Source organism: Scyliorhinus canicula, chromosome 9 (assembly GCF_902713615.1).
Source record: "Scyliorhinus canicula chromosome 9, sScyCan1.1, whole genome shotgun sequence".
NCBI lineage: Eukaryota > Metazoa > Chordata > Chondrichthyes > Carcharhiniformes > Scyliorhinidae > Scyliorhinus > Scyliorhinus canicula.
Window position 1 is genome coordinate 74,280,372 of NC_052154.1, and position 18,417 is coordinate 74,298,788.

At 47.2% G+C, this 18,417-nt stretch overlaps 1 protein-coding gene across 3 annotated transcripts; it reads right to left on the minus strand.

Annotated features, from left to right (window-relative positions):
• Positions 1-2,913: 2,913 nt before the first annotated feature.
• Positions 2,914-11,807, minus strand: LOC119970980 (probable E3 ubiquitin-protein ligase RNF144A-A). Of its 3 annotated transcripts, XM_038806090.1 has the most exons (3): positions 11,702-11,807; positions 8,475-8,551; positions 2,914-4,280 (listed from the first exon to the last, which is right to left on the minus strand). In XM_038806090.1, the coding sequence occupies exons 1-3, from the start codon at positions 11,772-11,774 to the stop codon at positions 3,828-3,830; spliced, it is 603 nt and encodes a 200-aa protein (XP_038662018.1). In that variant the 5' UTR covers positions 11,775-11,807; the 3' UTR covers positions 2,914-3,827. The 3 variants fall into 3 exon arrangements, 2 of the variants coding, with proteins under 2 accessions (XP_038662018.1, XP_038662020.1); XM_038806092.1 differs by lacking the exons at positions 8,475-8,551; positions 11,702-11,807 and adding an exon at positions 6,883-7,028; XR_005461708.1 differs by lacking the exons at positions 2,914-4,280; positions 8,475-8,551; positions 11,702-11,807 and adding exons at positions 4,296-5,469; positions 6,883-7,036.
• Between the last annotated feature and the right edge of the window lie 6,610 nt (positions 11,808-18,417).

An 18,417-nucleotide genomic window follows, 5' to 3' on the forward strand; every position in this document is an offset into this window, starting at 1 on the left:
CGTCTGCCTACTCAGCCGGAGTCTCCTCCTGCAGGTGATGTCCGTCATTGTTAGGAAAGAGACCCGGACACGGTACACCCTCGGCTTTGGTCGTCGCCTCTGGCGCCGTGGCTGCACCCTCACTCTCTCATCCTCCCCCTCCTCCTCCTCCCCCCCATGCTGCTCGACGACTGGCAACTCCTCGGCCCTTCCCTCTGCTGCTGCAGCTGGCCCTGCATCCACTGTGGGTTGTGGGTGTGGATGCTGCTCCATCGCCAAATGCAGTGCAGCGGCCCCAACCACTGCACAGAACATCGCCGTTCTGTTCACAGACATTGTGCTAACCTACAGAAGGGTGGTGGGGGCAGAGAAACAACATGTTAGACGGAGGTTAGTCGACAACTCGGCAGCCGCCTGCCACGGGATACCTGTGTGTCCCGGTGGCCTGGTCGTGCTGCTGACACGTGGGCAGCCTAACCCCTGGTCACTTTCTGCATCCAACGGCCAGTAAACTATGGCCTCCTCACGGGTGCGTCAGTGGCCTGTGTCCGGAAGCCACAGGGGAACCAGCGGCCGTGTCCTCGTGACCGGCACACCATGGCATGCTGGCAGACATTTTGTAACGGGGTTGGACGGCTCACTCTCTACCTAACCCCCCCCCCTCCGTTTCCCCCACTGCCTCCCCCGTCGCCCCCCACTGCCTCCCCGTCGCCCCCCACTGCCTCCCCCGTCTCCCCCACTGCCCCCTCCGTCTCCCCCACTGCCCCCTCCGTCGCCCCCCACTGCCTCCCCCATCGCCCCCCACTGCCTCCCCCGTCGCCCCCCACTGCCTCCCCGTCGCCCCCCACTGCCCCCTCCGTCGCCCCCCACTGCCTCCCCCATCGCCCCCCACTGCCTCCCCCGTCTCCCCCACTGCCTCCCCGTCGCCCCCCATTGCCTCCCCCGTCGCCCCCACTGCCCCCTCCGTCTCCCCCACTGCCCCCTCCGTCTCCCCCACTGCCCCCTCCGTCGCCCCCCACTGCCTCCCCCATCGCCCCCCACTGCCTCCCCCGTCGCCCCCCACTGCCTCCCCGTCGCCCCCCACTGCCCCCTCCGTCGCCCCCCACTGCCTCCCCCATCGCCCCCCACTGCCTCCCCCGTCTCCCCCACTGCCTCCCCCGTCGCCCCCCATTGCCTCCCCCGTCGCCCCCACTGCCCCCTCCGTCTCCCCCCACTGCCTCCCCCGTCTCCCCCACTGCCCCCTCCGTCTCCCCCACTGCCCCCTCCGTCTCCCCCACTGCCTCCCCCGTCGCCCCCCACTGCCTCCCCCGTCGCCCCCACTGCCTCCCCCGTCGCCCCCACTCCCCCCGCTCTGGACCCCCTCCCGTTCTCAGGGATGCCTTCCCCGTTGTGGCCAGACTCGAGCGGTGCGCTGAGCGGTGCGCTGAGCGGTGCGCAGAATGGTGCCCTGACCTCCTCCAAGCTGTCGTCAGCCAGGCCGACTGGTTGACGAATTTAAAAAGCAGGTGTGTTTCACGACGTGCAAACAGCGCGCCATGACGTCGGGACTTCGGCCCATCCGGGCCGGTGAATAGCGGGGGGGGGCTATCAGTGGCGATTCTGGTCGTGTCAGGGGCGGGAAGGAGGCGTTTGTCGGGAATGGCAACTCCGACATTTTGCGGGGTTCGGAGAATAGCGGGAGGGCGTCGGAACAGCGTCGCCGTAAAAATTTCCGACGCCCGATATTCTCCGAACCGTCGTGAGTCCGGAGAATCGCGCCCGATATCTCTGGGTGGAGAATCTAGAACCAGGGTCAAAGTCTCAGGATATGAGGCAGACCATTGAGGACTGAGATGAGGTAATATTTCTTCATTCAGAGAGCAGTGAACCTGTGGAATTCTCTACCACAGAAGGCTGAGGAAACCAAGTCACTGAATGTATTTAAGAAAGAGATGGATAATATTTTAGATTTTAATGGCATGAAGAGGTATAGGGAGAAAATGGGAATATGGGAGATTAAGGATCAGCCATGATCATACTGAATGCCGGAGTAGGCTTGAAGGGCTGAATGGCCTATTCCTGCTCCTAGTTTCCATTTTTTCTATGTTTCTCACAAAAAGCACGAACAAGACATCTCATGATAAAATGTGTAAGAGCATTGTTACCATTCCCTTGGCCAGGGAAACACATAACATTGTACTGGGCGGCAGGGTGGCACAGTGGTTAGCACTGCTGCCTCAAAGCACTCGGGACCCGGGTTCAATTCCAGCTTTAGGTGACAGTATGTGTGGAGTTTGCACATTCTACCCACGTCTGAGTGGGTTTCCTCCGGGTGCTCTGGTTTCCTCCCACAGTCCAAAGATGTGCAGATGAGTTGGATTGGCCATGATAAATTCCCCCTTAGTGTTCAAAATGTTAACTGGGGTTACTGGGTTACGAGGGTAGGGTAGGGTCATGGGCCTCGGTAGCATGCTCTTCCGAGGATCGGTGCAGACCCATTGGACCAAATGGCCCCCTTCTGCACTGAAGTGATTCTATGATTCTACAAATGGTGATTTACCAGCAGTTAAAGCTTCAGCAGGAGCTTCTGGCCTCTCTATTCAGTCCTGGAATTTGACTATCAGCTTTACCAAGCACATGTCATCAAAAAGAGCTACTTAGTAGCAGTTTTTATGGCTTGGACTATCTTTTTTTTAATATAATTTTTATTGGAATTTTTTACAGAAAATATAAAACATAACGACAAACAATGAAATGCAACAAAATAACCCATAATAACTGTGACACCCCCAGACCGTATCGGCGCATGTATCACATCCCCCCACCCCCCCAACCCTAATGAACAACAAAAGAACTTTAAAAATATTAAAATTAAATAAACAAACATAGTCATTGTCGGCCCCCCCCCTTTTCCCTCCCCTTTTCCCTCCCCTTTTCCCTCCCCGGGTTGCTGCTGCTGCTGTCCCCGTACCCTATCGTTGAGCCAGAAAGTCGAGAAAAGGCTGCCACCGCCTAAAGAACCCTTGTACCGACCCTCTCAGGGCGAATTTGACCTTCTCTAGCTATCTTGATGTGCAGACATCTAAGGTCCAAGTCATGTACACAAGCTAACTTATCACCAACAGCTTTATTGAGATCTCCGTGGACAACACTGTCGACCAGACTTCCTTTCTGGGGTACTCAGTGACAGGTAGACAGAGGTCAACAGCTCTCCACCTTGTCCACAGCTGTTTCCTCTTTCTGTCTAAGCTTACGAATGAGGACAGCACCTTCCAAACCCATGACAGGTACATGAGGAGGGCGAGGGTAGGAAACACATGGGAACACCACCATCTGGGAGCTCCCCTCGAAACCAGTCACCGTCCAGATTTGGAAATACGGCGCTGTTTCTTCACTGTCGCTGGGCCAAAATCATGGAGCTCCCTCCCTAACAGCACTGGTGTACCTGGGACTGCAGCAGTTCAAGAAGGCAGCTCACCATCACCTTCTCAAGGGCAATTAGGGATGGGCAGCGACGCCCACATCCCATGAATGAATTTTAAATAAAGAGTGTCCACTCAGGAGAGGGAACATGGAGTTGCTGCTGGCATCCACAGGAAAAGCATGCCAAGAGCTTGGAGTATTTTTTTAAAAACTCCCTGCAGAAAGCAGCAAGGGATAAAGGTATAACTGTCACGTCAAATAAAGTTTCTACTTTATATCAATGGGGATGCTGAACAGGAACTTTCCAAACACAAAGTTTAGGAAATTACATCAATTTTCAGACTTGGTTTGTCTGCTCCACTAAAGGTAAATTTCATTCCCGTCTGTTTCTTTGCCAATCTTGGATAAAGATGGCCCTTTCTGCTAATAAAAACGGTTAGTTAATCTCACTGGGGAGTTAGCTTCACTCGGCGCACTCTTTTCTTGTAGACCTTTTTGCCAGTCAGTTTTTGCCTTCCGACTATCTGGCAATCTGTACAACATCCATTTAATTCAAGGCACCGAAAGCAAAATCGATAACGGCAATTGGGACACTTTACATCTGGGCAGCCTCTCATGCAATGCTGTGCTAATGTCTCACAATTGGGGCAGGCTCGGATTTTGGGACACCCACGCACTTCACTGGCCATTTTTTTGATTGTACCACAGCCCAGAAGCAGAGCTGTTAGACTGCAGGATTCGTTACCGCAGTTGTTACTCTGCATATCAGTATTCTTCCACTCCCTCTGACACCCCCAGCAGAACTGAAAGGTTTTCTTTGATTTCTCTGAGCAAGGCAAACACTGAACGCACAGCTTATCCGCATCCATTCTCTGTACATAGAGACTGCATACTGGACACTGAGGGACAAAATGAGACAAGATATCAGTGACATAAACGTGTGTGATTATGTAAATTGTGGGAACATAAATCAAGAACAGATAACTTGGAAAAATGTAGCATTTATATTTTAGCTTGACATCTCCTGTTACACTGCACAGAACTACCCAACAATAGCTCATTGGCCCCATCTTGCTTTTTGGTATATTTGATTGCAAATGCCTTTGTGTTCACTATTAATAAGAACATAGGAACAGAAGGAAGCCATTCCGCCTCTCAAACCTCTTCTACCATTCTATTAGATGATTTATGATTTGAAACTAACTCCTTTTTCCACATTAGCTCCATGTCCTTAGATAGATATGTTTACTAACAAAAATCCATCACATTCTTCAATGTTCCAATTGTTCCACAATCAATTTGTTTTCAAAGGGAGTATTCCAGATTTTTATCACAATTAACACAGCACTTACTTCAACTGAAGTAAGTCATTTGATGCCTTCCTTTGAACTTTAGTCAGTGTTTCCTTTCTCTATCAGAACTCTCGTGAACAAAACTGGTCATCATGTGAAAATGTTTTCCTTATTCTTTTACAGTCAACATAACTTACCCGAGTCTCTCAAGAGATTCTCTTTCTATATCTAAACATGTTGACACCTGAGTAACTGTTACCACATTTGTGTACATGCAGCTGTTTGCTGGCTGTGTGCCAGTTATCCAGTGATGGACCTTTCCAGCTAATTTCAAAGTTCTGCATAAATACAGCCCGGGACATGTTAATATGCAGGACAGAAGACAAGAGACTGAACGTTTCTGGAAATAGGTCACAAGTGTAACATTCCGAGCTGTTTATCTTTTCATTAACTGCCTGTCACTTTTGTTTCCTATCAACAGCTGCAAAGGGCTGTAAGATGTTTATTCAATATTTTAAAATCTTTCTGTTGAGTTTGCATTGTTGCTATTTAATGCAGGGATCATTGGATGGGCCCCTTCCCAGTTTCCACTGAAGCTGGGACTGAAGCATGAATCGGAGAATATCTGATGCAGCAAATCAGAATGGTGCCATTTTTTCCAGTGATTTCCCATTTTAGATTTTTCCTCCCGCTCTCCTTCCTCCTGAACTTTCCTGTCTCTTCATCTTTACTTTAACCTTGTTTCCTTTGTAATAAATCAGGAAATATTGGAAAATCTCAGCAGGTCTAGCAGCATCTGTGGAGAGAGAAACAGAGTTAACATTTTGCGTCTGTTTAACTCTTCTTCAGAGTTAAAGAGAGGGAGAAATGTGATGCATTTAGATGTCCTACATGTGACATTGGATTTATAAATGGAAGATACTCTACCAGACTCATGTATCTTCGTTTTAAACCAGCAAAGACTTTGAAGCACCTCCCCCACTCCAATTTAAGCTGCAGTACTGATGCCAATTGAGAAAAGAGTAAAGAGAAGAGGAAATAACTAAAATTAGAGGCAGCGTGGTAATTGGAGTTTTATCTTTCATCATCGAAAGTCACTGTTACAAGTTTGCTTTGGTATTCTCGTGGTTGCCGTGTTGCTGACCTCATGGTCCCAAGTGTGAACTAGGCTGTGGGTCATAAAATTCCACAAGCTGGCTCATTTAGCTTTAACAAACAGTTAAAAAGGCAGCAAGTCTAAAAAATTAAATGTTATTCAATACACTTGGGGCTGAATCCTCCAGTCCCCTAGCCATATATTTCACAACTGCGTGCTCTTCGCTGGCAGTGGGATACTATCTTCCAGTCTCTCGTCAATGGGATTTCCCATTGTAACCAACCCACGCTACAGTAAATCCCACAGGCGGGGCTGCGCTATTGGCAGGAAAAGTGAATCACAACAACATGAGAATTCCAGTCTTAGTTGGAAAATATAGGAGAAATTTAACGCCCGGCTTGTTGTCGGAACTAGGCCTTTGAATCTCACGAGAGGCCTCTTGAGATTTAACGGAGTCTCGCGAGACTTCGCGATCTGGGTGTCACCCTCACTGGGCGTGACCCAGATCAGCATGTTTAAATGAGCCATTAGGCCAACAGTTACACCTGTGAGAACCCGCCAGGGCACCGTTTAGTACCGATTTCCACAAACGTGGACCAGTCATAATGGCGCCTGTGGGGATCTCTCAGGCCATTGGATACCTCATGGGTGGTCGGGGATAGGGCAGGGTGGCATCAGGGTGGCACTTCCTCTGGCATCTTGGCACCACCAGACTGGCACCCTGGCAGTACCACCTGTGTACCCTGGCCAGGGTGCCAGTTTGTCATTCAGATCAGGCCCAGTTGCCTCCCTGATGTTGTGGATTTGGGGGGGAGGGAGGGGAGAGAATGTCTGGGCAGCCAGACAAAATGGCGCCCGATCGGCGAAGAGCCTTTGCTGCTGGGGTCTCTAACTGCAGCCTTGGCGGAGAGAAACTCCCCGTGGCCAAAAAAAAGGCAAAGTGTGTTGAATAATGGGGTATTTCCCGGCGCTGCAGCCACTGAGAAACAACCCGCTAAACGTGCCCATAACCGGACATCGATTATCTCCGGTTAAATCGTGTTCAGACACAGCTCAATTTAAAAATATTTATTCAAAGAAGCAAAGATCAAAATCCTAAATAACACAAGTTACCTTTCGGTACAACTCCTTTTTTCCTGCCATTATTCTGCCGAGCTGCTCCTCATACCGTCTGCATTCCTCCTGTGACAACTGTGCAAGGTGCCGTACCTCCTGCCAGGGCCACTCCTTCGCACACTTGGGGCAGTTAAACGTGAAGCAACCCTAAAGAGAATCAACTGCTATTTAAAACTGCTGCCTTTCACCATCCTGAGCATCATCCAGCATCCAAACGTGGGAAATTACCACACCACAAACTCTTGTAACAATGACTTGAACACTTACAATGAGCTAGATGTGCACAGGATAACTGAATTAACTTGGAATCACATTTTTTTTTTAAATATACATATGAGAATGAGTTGCCAACTGGAATTAATCTAATGGAACCATTCAGACAATTTAGGCATTGATGTACATCAGGGGCTTTTGACCTATTTCCTGCCACACGTATAATTTTCCTGCTGATAGAGGATTGCTAACTTTGGCTGGGGTAATGCTATTTGAAAGATAATTTTACAGCAGCTGGATTTTCAATGATGCTTTCCAATGGGGAGGAATTTTAAAAATGCATCATGTACAAGAAGCCGGACTAAACAGGGCCTAGAGATTACAAAGGATTCAGGGATCGTGCCAATGCCCTGTAGTGACAGAGATTGTATAAGGAAAGTCTCTGCTCAGGCTGGTTTAGTGTGTGTGTGTGTGTGTGTTTGTGTACTTAATATTTTGGCAACACCCTGAAGGATAGTTATTTTTAAAGGTAGCATTAATTGCAGTTATCCTGGAACTGGTTAGCAACCGAATACGAGGTCTTATTAATCTTAAGCATGGGAGTCGGTTTAGCTCAGTTGCCACTCGCCTGAGGTTAAACCACTGCCCATTAACTCTCCCCCTCAAAGGGGAAAACAGTCATCAGGGATTATGGTAACTTTAATCTTAAATATGAATTGTTAACTCTCCTCGCGAACACTTTACTGGGCATCTCACTGATCCTGAAGGGATTAGACTGCTTTCCCAATCTGTGAAAAAAATGACCTAAATGTGATTCAATACTTGACCCGATTACACTCTGATTCATTCTGATCTCTCCCATATTTTGTCTGTTCCACATCTACAAAGATGACTGACTTGGGGCAGCACGGTAGCATTGTGGATAGCACAATGGCTTCACAGCTCCAGGGTCCCAGGTTCGATTCCGGCTTGGGTCACTGTCTGTGCGGAGTCTGCACACCCTCCCCGTGTGTGTGTGGGTTTCGTCCGGGTGCTCCGGTTTCCTCCCACAGTCCAAAGATGTGCAGGTTAGGTGGATTGGCCATGATAAATTGCCCTTAGTGTCCAAAATTGCCTTTAGTGTTGGGTGGGGTTACTGGGTTATTGGGATAGGGGGAGGTGTTGACCTTGGGTGGGATGCTCTTTCCAAGAGCCGGTGCAGACTCGATGGGCCGAATGGCCTCCTTCTGCACTGTAAATTCTATGTAATTACGATGTGGAGAATTCTCACTGGTGAATTGGGCAGAACAGTTGTTTCCCGTTCTATCATCCACCCCCACGACTGTCACAGACCGACCTTGTGCCCAGCACTGGGAAATAATTCTGACCAAACTCACCAAATCTAAAAGGTCCTTACACCATTCCCTCAGACCACTGGACTTCACCATATGGCCGCAGGATGCTTCATGTCCTCCTACAAACAAGAATAAGCCTAGACTTAAAGTAGGTATTTACAGGTAATTAAACACATTGACCTTTTTGAAATGAAAATGAAAAAAGCTTATTGCCACAAGTAGACTTCAAATGAAGTTACTGTGAAAAGCCCCTGGTTGCCACATTCTGGCGCCTGTTCGGGGGAGGCTGGTACGGGAATTGAACAATGCTGCTGGCCTGGCCTTGGTCTGTTTTCAAAGTCAGCGATTTAGCCCTGTGCTAAACCAGTCCCTGGGCTGAATGGCCTATTTTTGTGCTGCAAACACTTTGTAATCTTCCAATCCACAATGCCAACAGTGGCAGCTAATAACATCCAGGAGGGGCACAGGAAACAGAAGGAGATAGTCAGAGCTGACAAAATGAGTTTGAGTCTGAGAGTGTGGCTACACGACAGCAGAAAATGCTTAATGCAGGCGTGTGAATTGCTCCACACAAGTGAAAATGGGTGTGAGATACACAGAAAGTGTGGTTTTGAAAGAGCAAAGACTGAAATCGAGAGAAACACAGGAAATCTTAGTAAACTTGATGTTCAACATGTCCTCCCAATGCACACCAGAGAGCGATAAAGCCAATAGGATGCTTAACCACAGGAACAGGAGTCCCTAAACTGTGGGTCACCAATCCCAGTGGGACCATGAGATGAGCAATTGGGAACTCTGAGGTGTCAATGGCAGGAGTGGAACCAACACTCTGAATTGGACAATAATGTAATAATCTTTATTATTGTCACAAGTAGACTTACATTAACACTGCAATGAAGTTACTGTGAAAAGCCCCTAGTCGCCACATTCCGGCGCCTATTTGGGTTCACAGAGGGAGAATTCAGAATGTCCAAATTACTTAACAGCACGTCTTTCAGAACTTGTAGTAAGAAACCGGAGCACCCGGAGGAAACCCACGGAGATATAGGGAGAACGTACAGACTCCACACAGACAGTGGCCCAAGCTGGGAATCGAACCTGGGACCCTGGCGCTGTGTAGCACTGGAATTGGCAGTGAGGCTCCTTCAAATGTGTGCGACCAATTTGACTGTGGGAGAAGCACAATCCAATGGGTTTGAGGACTAATCACTGACACCAATAGAGCTGGCAAAATGGTCTGTGTGTTTAGTTATTTTTGTGCCTGTAGGGCAGCACGGTAGCCTTGTGGATAGCACAATTGCGTCACAGCTCCAGGGTCCCAGGTTCGATTCCGGCTTGGGTCACTGTCTGTGTGGAGTCTGCACATCCTCCCCGTGTGTGCGTGGGTTTCCTCCGGGTGCTCCGGTTTCCCCCCACAGTCCAAAGATGTGCAGGTTAGGTGGATTGGCCATGATAAATTGCCCTTAGTGTCCAAAATTGCCCTTAGTGTTAGGTGGGGTTACTGGGTTATGGGGATAAGGTGGCGGTGTTGACCTTGGGTAGGGTGCTCTTTCCAAGAGCCGGTGCAGACTCGATGGGCCGAATGGCCTCCTTCTGCACTGCAAATTCTACGATATCCCTGCTGTGTGAACCCCGAGCCTGCACCCCGAACTCCAGCCAATTGTCACTCTGGGTTTGCACCAAGTGTGGGACATTAAAATGAGATCGTGGCAGAAAAAATGTTTTGAAAACAGAAAAGTCCAAGTTAAAAAGTTATGATTTAATTGTATCTTAAACTCCGAGAGATATTTGAGGGCTGGAATGCAGAAAAAGGCAGGAGCTGACCATGAGTGTCCGAGTTCTGAGGACAATCTGTAGAATGGATTTACCGTGGCCGAGGACAAACTGACAGACAAAATATTTAATAAAATTTTAAAAGGTAGATCTGGAAAGTTACTTTCAAATAAAATGAGGGTAGGCCGAGGGGTCGGGATTTAATATTAGTAAATTTGGAACTGGTCAGAAAGTCTCCTCACACAAAAGAATGATCAATGTTTGGAAAGGACTTCCAGATACAGCAACAGAGACAAAAATGCTGGAATGCATTAGAGAGTCAACAGTTTGTTGTTGGGGGATTTAGGGACTTTCTGGAGACGTCAGGGAGCAGACAGAGCGGCTCCCAGTGTTCTTCCTCATTTGTTTAACACCTCCCCACTCAAAGCAACTTAGATTTTATATATAGAGAGAGAGAGAGAGAGTGGAGGAAGATGGTGAAACCACACCCGAAGAATACGCATCTATGAATAGAGATTGTGTTGTAAAATTGCCAAGTTAAAAATCCTTCCACTGGGTTCCCTGTAACTGAAGCTTTGTCTCCTCTACAATAAATAAAGCTGAGCAATCTGATGACACAGCTCGGGAACTACAGATCACACACCCAGTCACTAGGATCTAGAATACATCACCACATTCCTGCCATCTTCACCCTTCATAAACTAGAGTGGCAGCTAATAAATAAATTTCGTAATGTTACCAGAATAATATCTCTAAATATTTCCAAACAAAAAGTACCACTCGGGCTGGAAGTAAGAAATGAGACACATCTGTTTTGTAAAAGTAAATTATAAACAGAATTATCACAGCACCCATCAGAAGCTGGATGTATTCACCTTAAACGTGTTCTTTTCCGGATGGGCATCTTTAACATTCATTCCATAAATTAATTCATAAATCTGGTTGGCTTTCTTTCAACTAAAAGGAGAAACACAGGACTTCGGGCCGGATTCTCCCAATGATACATCACATCGGCTGTTAGGAGATGCTGAGGACAGTCAAAACAGAATTCTTCCCACAATGACCTCTCTCTCTCTCTCTCTCCATCTCAATGGCCTCTCAAGCCCCACAATTAAGATCTGCTCCATCTGCTCTCCACCAGCCCTCTCAGTGTGGCCTGGACTAGGAATGAAGCAGTCCAGGGTTTATATCCAGCCCCGCTACATGGCAGTGAGTGCCACTGAACTAACTGCTGCATCAGGAAGGCAGTTCCTTATCACACATCACAATGCTCTATTTGATGTAAAAAACTGCCCTTCAAAATACACAGCCGCTGTTCCTAAAACAAGTTACAGATCTGTTCTTCCAGTTTCAGTCTAACCCACTAGTGATCATTCCTGCCATTCCCATCGCAGACAGGTCGAAGGAATATTCATCTATAAACAGTGACAGCAAACATACAAGGCACGACTTACAGTTAACAATTCTGTACTAAGCATCCGCAAAGTATTTTTTACCTGTCTCTAGGTAACTCGCTGCAGTGACAAACTGAAATCTTCTACAATCTGCTTCATAAACAATGACTTCCATCCTTTCCTACTGAAATTAAAATGCTGAATGTTTATTCCGTGTGCACTGCTTCAATTTCCTGTAACTCACCTCGCTTTCTGTTTCATTCTGTCTCAATGCCCTTGAGTTCACAACACTGGAGAAAGGGGAATTTTCCACTTTCACAAAGTGAAGCTTTTGTCCCATCATGCAAAATATTCCCTGACAATCATGAACAAACTAAAAGCAGTACTTTGTCCCACAGCTGATAGTGACTACCATTCTAAACTGTAAAGGTCAAGTGATCAATAAATCTAAATCAGATATAACCAAAATTGACAGCCTGGCCTGGGAACAGTGTCCTGACCAATTGTATAACTAGAGCTGTGCACAGGGCTTTAAACTGACAGCGGGAGGTGGAGGGTTGGGGTGAAGGGAGTTTTGGAAATCCAAAGAGAACGGTCAAGGCAACAGAGCAATGTAGCGATGTGAATAAAGACAAGTGGACAGGAAGGGACAAGCAAGTTTAACAATAATTGTGAAATAGCGAATGTGTCTATGCATTGTAGTAAAAATGAAATTTTAGTTTCTTTACCTAATTACACAAAGCATCTGCAATATGACAGATGACCTAGTCACACAAATTGAGATCAATTATTTAGAGTTAATCACCATTAGAAACACGGTTACAGGGTGATCATGGTTGTGAAATAAATATGTCAGTGTGCATAATATTTGGGAAAGATTTCATAGAATTTACAGTGCAGAAGGAGGCCATTCGGCCCATGGTCAGAATGAAAGGAGAACGAGCAGCCTTTGTAGCAAAAGGATGTCAAGACACGGCAAGATGTCACAGAAGACAGAGGGTAGCAGTAGAATTGTGTTTTCCTGAATGGAAGGTTGTAACTAGTGGTGTTCCACAGAAAACTGTGCTTGGGCCTCTGTTGTTTGTAGAATACATAAATGATTTGGAGGAAAATGTAGCCGGTCTGATTAGTAAGTTCACAGATGACACGAAGGTTGGTGGAGTGGCAGATAGCGTTGAGGATTGTCAGAGGAGAGAGCAGGGCATAGATAGGTTGGAGACTTGGGCAGAGAAATGGCAAATGGGGAGCGATTTTCCGCCCCCCACGCCGGGTGGGAGAATAGCGGGAGGGCCTCTCGACATTTTTCACACCCTCCCGCTATTCTCCCCCTCCCCCCCCCCACGCCACGAATCGCTGCTCGCTGTTTTTTACGGCGAGCGGCGATTCTCAGAGGCTCCGAGGCCGATGGGCCGAGCGGCCAGGCCTTCGCGCCCGTTTCAACACGGCAGCAACCACACCTGGTCGCTGCCGTCGTGAAACGGGTGCCAGGTGCCCATTTGGGGCATCTAGGGGCCCGATTGGCACAGCAGTACCACGGCCGTGCCAAGGGGGGCACAGGCCCGCAATCGGTGCCCACCGATCGCGGGCCTTGCGTCCGTAACGGACGCACTCTTTTCCCTCCGCCGCCCGGCAAGATCAAGCCGCCACGTCTTGCGGGGCGGCTGAGGGAAAAGACGCCAACCGCGCATGCGCGGGGTGGCGCTGTCCAACCTGCGCATGTGCGGCTGACGTCACCGTGTGCGTCAGCCGGTGTGACGCTTGTCGTGCACCTTGACGACCGTCGTCAAGGCCGCGCCGGCGGGACGCCCGGGGCCCCGCTCCTAGCCCCGCCCGGGGGGGAGAATCGGGTCCCGGAAGTGGGCGCGGAGGCTGCCGTGGTTGACGGCCTGTCCCACGGTAGCCTTTACGATTCTCCGCTTTTGCGGAGAATCTCGCCCATGGAGTTTAATCCAGACAAATGTGAGGTAATGCATTTTGATAGGCCTAACATAGAGGGGAAATATACCGTAAATGGCAAAACTCTTAGGAATATAGAAAGTCAGAGAGATCTGAGCGTGCAGGCCCACAAATCTTTGAAAGTGGCAACACAAGTGGACAAGGTGGTCAAGAAAGCATATGGAATGCTTGCCTTCATTGGACGGGGCATCAAGTATAAAAACTGGCAAGTCATGCTGCAGTTGTGTAGAACCTTGGGAAGGCAGCACTTGGAATATTGCGCATAATTGTGGTCGCCACACTACCAGAAGGATGCGGAGGCTTTGGAGAGGGTGCAGCGGAGGTTTACCAGGCTGTTGCTTGTTCTGGAGAGTGTTAGCTATGTGGAGAGGCTGAATAAACTTGGACTGTTTTCATTAGAACGACAGAGGTTGAGGGGTGACCTGACAAAGGTCTACAAGATTATGAGGGGCATGGATAGAATGGATGGGCAGGCACTCTTTCCCAGGGTGGAGGGGCCAGTCATCAGGGGTCATAGGTTTAAGGTCCATGGGGCAAGGTTTAGAGGAGATCTGTGATTTCGACCAAATACTCTCAAAACTATTTTGGGGAAGTAATTTTAAGGAAGATTATTAATTTTATTAGGAAGCAGCAGTTTAGATATGATGCATTAGCTAAATACACAAGAAAAGTTTATGACCCATGACAGTGGAGAACGATTCACTGATCCCAGAGGATGGTTTGTACAGAGTGTGTTGATCTCAGTAACTGGTAATGGCAGGATTCTGTTTTCTAATCAAAGTGTTAGACTGGGAGCTAAGACTTTATGGTGGAACAGTTGAGGAACAGTGGAGAACCTTCCAAGCAATTTTTCACAGTGCTCAGCAAAGGTTTATACCAACAAAAAGGAAGGACGGTAGACAGAGGGAAAATCGACCGTGGATATCTAAGGAAATAAGGGAGAGTATCAAATTGAAGGAAAAAGCATATAAAGTGGCAAAGATTGCTGGGAGATTAGAGGACTGGGAAATCTTTAGGGGGCAACAGAAAGCTACTAAAAAAGCTATAAAGAAGAGTAAGATAGAGTATGAGAGTAAACTTGCTCAGAACATAAAAACAGACAGTAAAGGTTTTTACAAATATATAAAACAAAAAAGAGTGGCTAAGGTAAATATTGGTCCTTTAGAGGATGAGAAGGGAGTTTTAATAATGGGAAATGAGGAAATGGCTGAGGAACTGAACAGGTTTTTTGGGTCGGTCTTCACAGTGGAAGACACAAATAACATGCCAGCGACTGATAGAAATGAGGCTATGACAGGTGAGGACCTTGAGAGGATTGTTATCACTAAGGAGGTAGCGATGGGCAAGCTAATGGGGCTAAAGGTAGACAAGTCTCCTGGCCCTGATGGAATGCATCCCAGAGTGCTAAAAGAGATGGCTAGGGAAATTGCAGATGCTCTAGTGATAATTTACCGAAATTCACTAGACTCTGGGGTGGTCCCGGTGGATTGGAAATGAGCAAACGTGACACCACTGTTTAAAAAAGGAGGTAGGCAGAAAGCAGGAAATTATAGGCCAGTGAGCTTAACTTCGGTGGTAGGGAAGATGCTGGAATCTATCATCAAGGAAGAAATAGCGAGGCATCTGGATAGAAATTGTCCCAGTGGGCAGACGCAGCATGGGTTCATAAAGGGCAGGTCATGCCTAACTAATTTAGTGGAATTTTTTGAGGACATTACCAGTGCAGTAGATAATGGGGAGCCGATGGATGTGGTATGTCTGGATTTCCAGAAAGCCTTTGACAAGGTGCCACACAAAAGGTTGCTGCATAAGATAAAGATGCATGGCATTAAGGGTAAAGTAGTAGCATGGATAGAGGATTGGTTAATTAATAGAAAGCAAAGAGTGGGGATTAATGGGTGTTTCTCTGGTTGGCAATCAGTAGCTAGTGGTGTCCCTCAAAGATCCGTGTTGGGCCCACAATTGTTCACAATTTACATAGATGATTTGGAGTTGGGGACCAAGGGCAATGTGTCCAAGTTTGCAGATGACACTAAGATGAGTGGTAAAGTGAAAAGGGCAGAGGATACTGGAAGTCTGCAGAGGGATTTGGATAGGTTAAATGAATGGGCTAGGGTCTGGCAGATGGAATACAATGTTGACAAATGTGAGGTTATCCATTTTGGTAGGAATAACAGCAAATGGGATTATTAATTAAACGATAAAATATTAAAGCATGCCGCTGTGCAGAGAGACTTGGGTGTGCTAGTGCATGAGTCACAGAAGGTTGGTTTACAGGTGCAACAGGTGATTAAGAAGGCAAATGGAATTTTGTCCTTCATTGCTAGAGGGATGGAGTTTAAGACTAGGGAGGTTATGTTGCAATTGTATAAGGTGTTAGTGAGGCCACACCTGGAGTATTGTGTTCAGTTTTGGTCTCCTTACTTGAGAAAGGACGTACTGGCACTGGAGGGTGTGCAGAGGAGATTCACTAGGTTAATCCCAGAGCTGAAGGGGTTGGATTATGAGGAGAGGTTGAGTAGACTAGGACTGTACTCGTTGGAATTTAGAAGGATGAGGGGGGATCTTATAGAAACATTTAAAATTATGAAGGGAATAGATAGGATAGATGCGGGCAGGTTGTTTCCACTGGCGGGTGACAGCAGAACTAGGGGACATAGGCTCAAAATAAGGGGAAGTAGATTTAGGACTGAGTTTAGGAGGAACTTCTTCACCCAAAGGGTTGTGAATCTATGGAATTCCTTGCCCAATGAAGCAGTTGAGGCTCCTTCATTACATGTTTTTAAGGTAAAGATAGATAGTTTTTCGAAGAATAAAGGGATTAAAGGTTATGGTGTTCGGGCCGGAAAGTGGAGCTGAGTCCACAAAAGATCAGCCATGATCTCATTGAATGGCGGAGCAGGCTCGAGGGGCCAGATGGCCTACTCCTGCTCCTAGTTCTTATGTTCTTATGTTCTTATGTTTGGGAAAACCTCCCATGGTTCTCCTTGTTCTTTCCTGGTCCATCTTCCATTTGAAGAGGGTGGCTGCCAGATGATGACAGCTCCTGAGGAGGACATTATTAATATAATTTATTTATACAGGCTGGCTTGCCCCATGTCAATCACTTCTTTGAACCATTTTAACCAATGCATACAGGAAAGGTTACACAAGATGACAGGATAATCACCTCCTCCCTGTCCAGTACTTAGCTGGAGGTCACTGTTTGGTTTACCTCATGCCGATGGTCATTTGCCAGCTATTACCAGGTACTTGTACAGATGCCAACATCTACAAGGCACCAGAAGACTCCCTGCTATTGTTGTGGAATATGTACGTCTTTATTTTACCTCAGGCCCTGGCAGATAAGAATGTTTATTGTTGTACGACTTCCTGTGCTTAGAGAAGAAAAGGTATGAGTTAAGGGGCTCTTCAAGGGGGTTTGAGGAAAGGTGGGGGATGTTTGTGACCGTGTTTGAGGGACTGTTCGTCACGAGGGAGGGGGGGTGAAAAAGGGGGAAATTCTGTATAGACTGTATAGTTGATTATTGGGAAGTATGTTTCCCGGGGTGTTTATTCGCTGTAACCTGTTTTGATACATGTTTGTCATAAAATACATTTTTTTTCTAAAGAATGTTTTTTGTCTGAAGAGAGATCGAAACAGAAAGCAAACAACCTTCTGCTAAGGGTTTAGAATACAATGCCTGTTAATTTTATAAAATGGGGCGGCACGGTGGTTAGCACTGCTGCCTCACAGCGCCAGAGACCCAGGTTCAATTCCAGCCTCGGGTGACTGTCTATGTGCAGTTTGCACTTTCTCCCCGTGTGTGGGTGGGTTTCCTCCATGTGCTCCGGTTTCTTCCCACAGTCCAAAAATGTGCAGGTTCAGTGGATTGGCCATGCTAAATTGCCTCTTAGTGTCCAATAGGTTAGGTGAGGTTACTGGGATTGGGTTGGGGTGTGGGCCTAGGTAGCGTGCTATTTCCAAAGGTCGGTGCAGACACGGTGGGCCGAATGGCTTCCCTCTGCACTGTAGAGGCTCTTTAATTCTATAATTAAGGACAAAGGGTGAGATTTTCCACACACTCCACTCCCCCCCCCCCCCCCCCCCCCACAGTATTCTACGCGACAGCAGTGGCAGCCCGCCATTGGCTGGCAGTGAAATCTTCCGATCCCGCTGCTGACAGCTGGATTTCCCATTGTTCGCACCCTCCGCTGCCGGGGAGCACCATCCATGTGACCAGATGATCCAAGCATCATGATGAAGAAACAGAGCATTTTCCCTTCTTCAAAACGCAAATTGTATGTGCTGTCTTGTCAGATCATTTTATTTTGCTCAGACAAGTGAATATTACGTTATTCTTGTCGATATATGGAATAAATCTGCATATACACTAAAGCAAAAAGTGACTTACTCAGAAAGATGCCTCAACCTCTAAGCTGTTCTGCTGGTCAGCAGAGTTATGCGGACAGCTCTCTGAACTGAAGTACTGGTTGTGGAATTGAAACTGACGGCCGAAGTCTCGATTTTTCTTTAAAAACACAAACAGGAGTAAAAAGCAATGGACAACTGCATCTTCCATAATTACATTAGATCAACAGCATCCGCACAAAGCTGCATTCTTAATAACGAACTCCAATACAACTTTGAACAATGATTAAAATGTTTGTTATTGAACATGATGACTGACTAATATTTTTTTTTGAAATAATTTTTATTGAAAAATTTTGAATTTATACAACAATATACAACCTTAGTAAAATACCAAAAATAACAATAATATTAACAATCATAAACATTCGCCCCACCACACAATAAGGAACACCCCCCCCCCCCCCCCCCCCCCCGGTTGCTGCTGCTATTGACCAAGATACCTATCTTT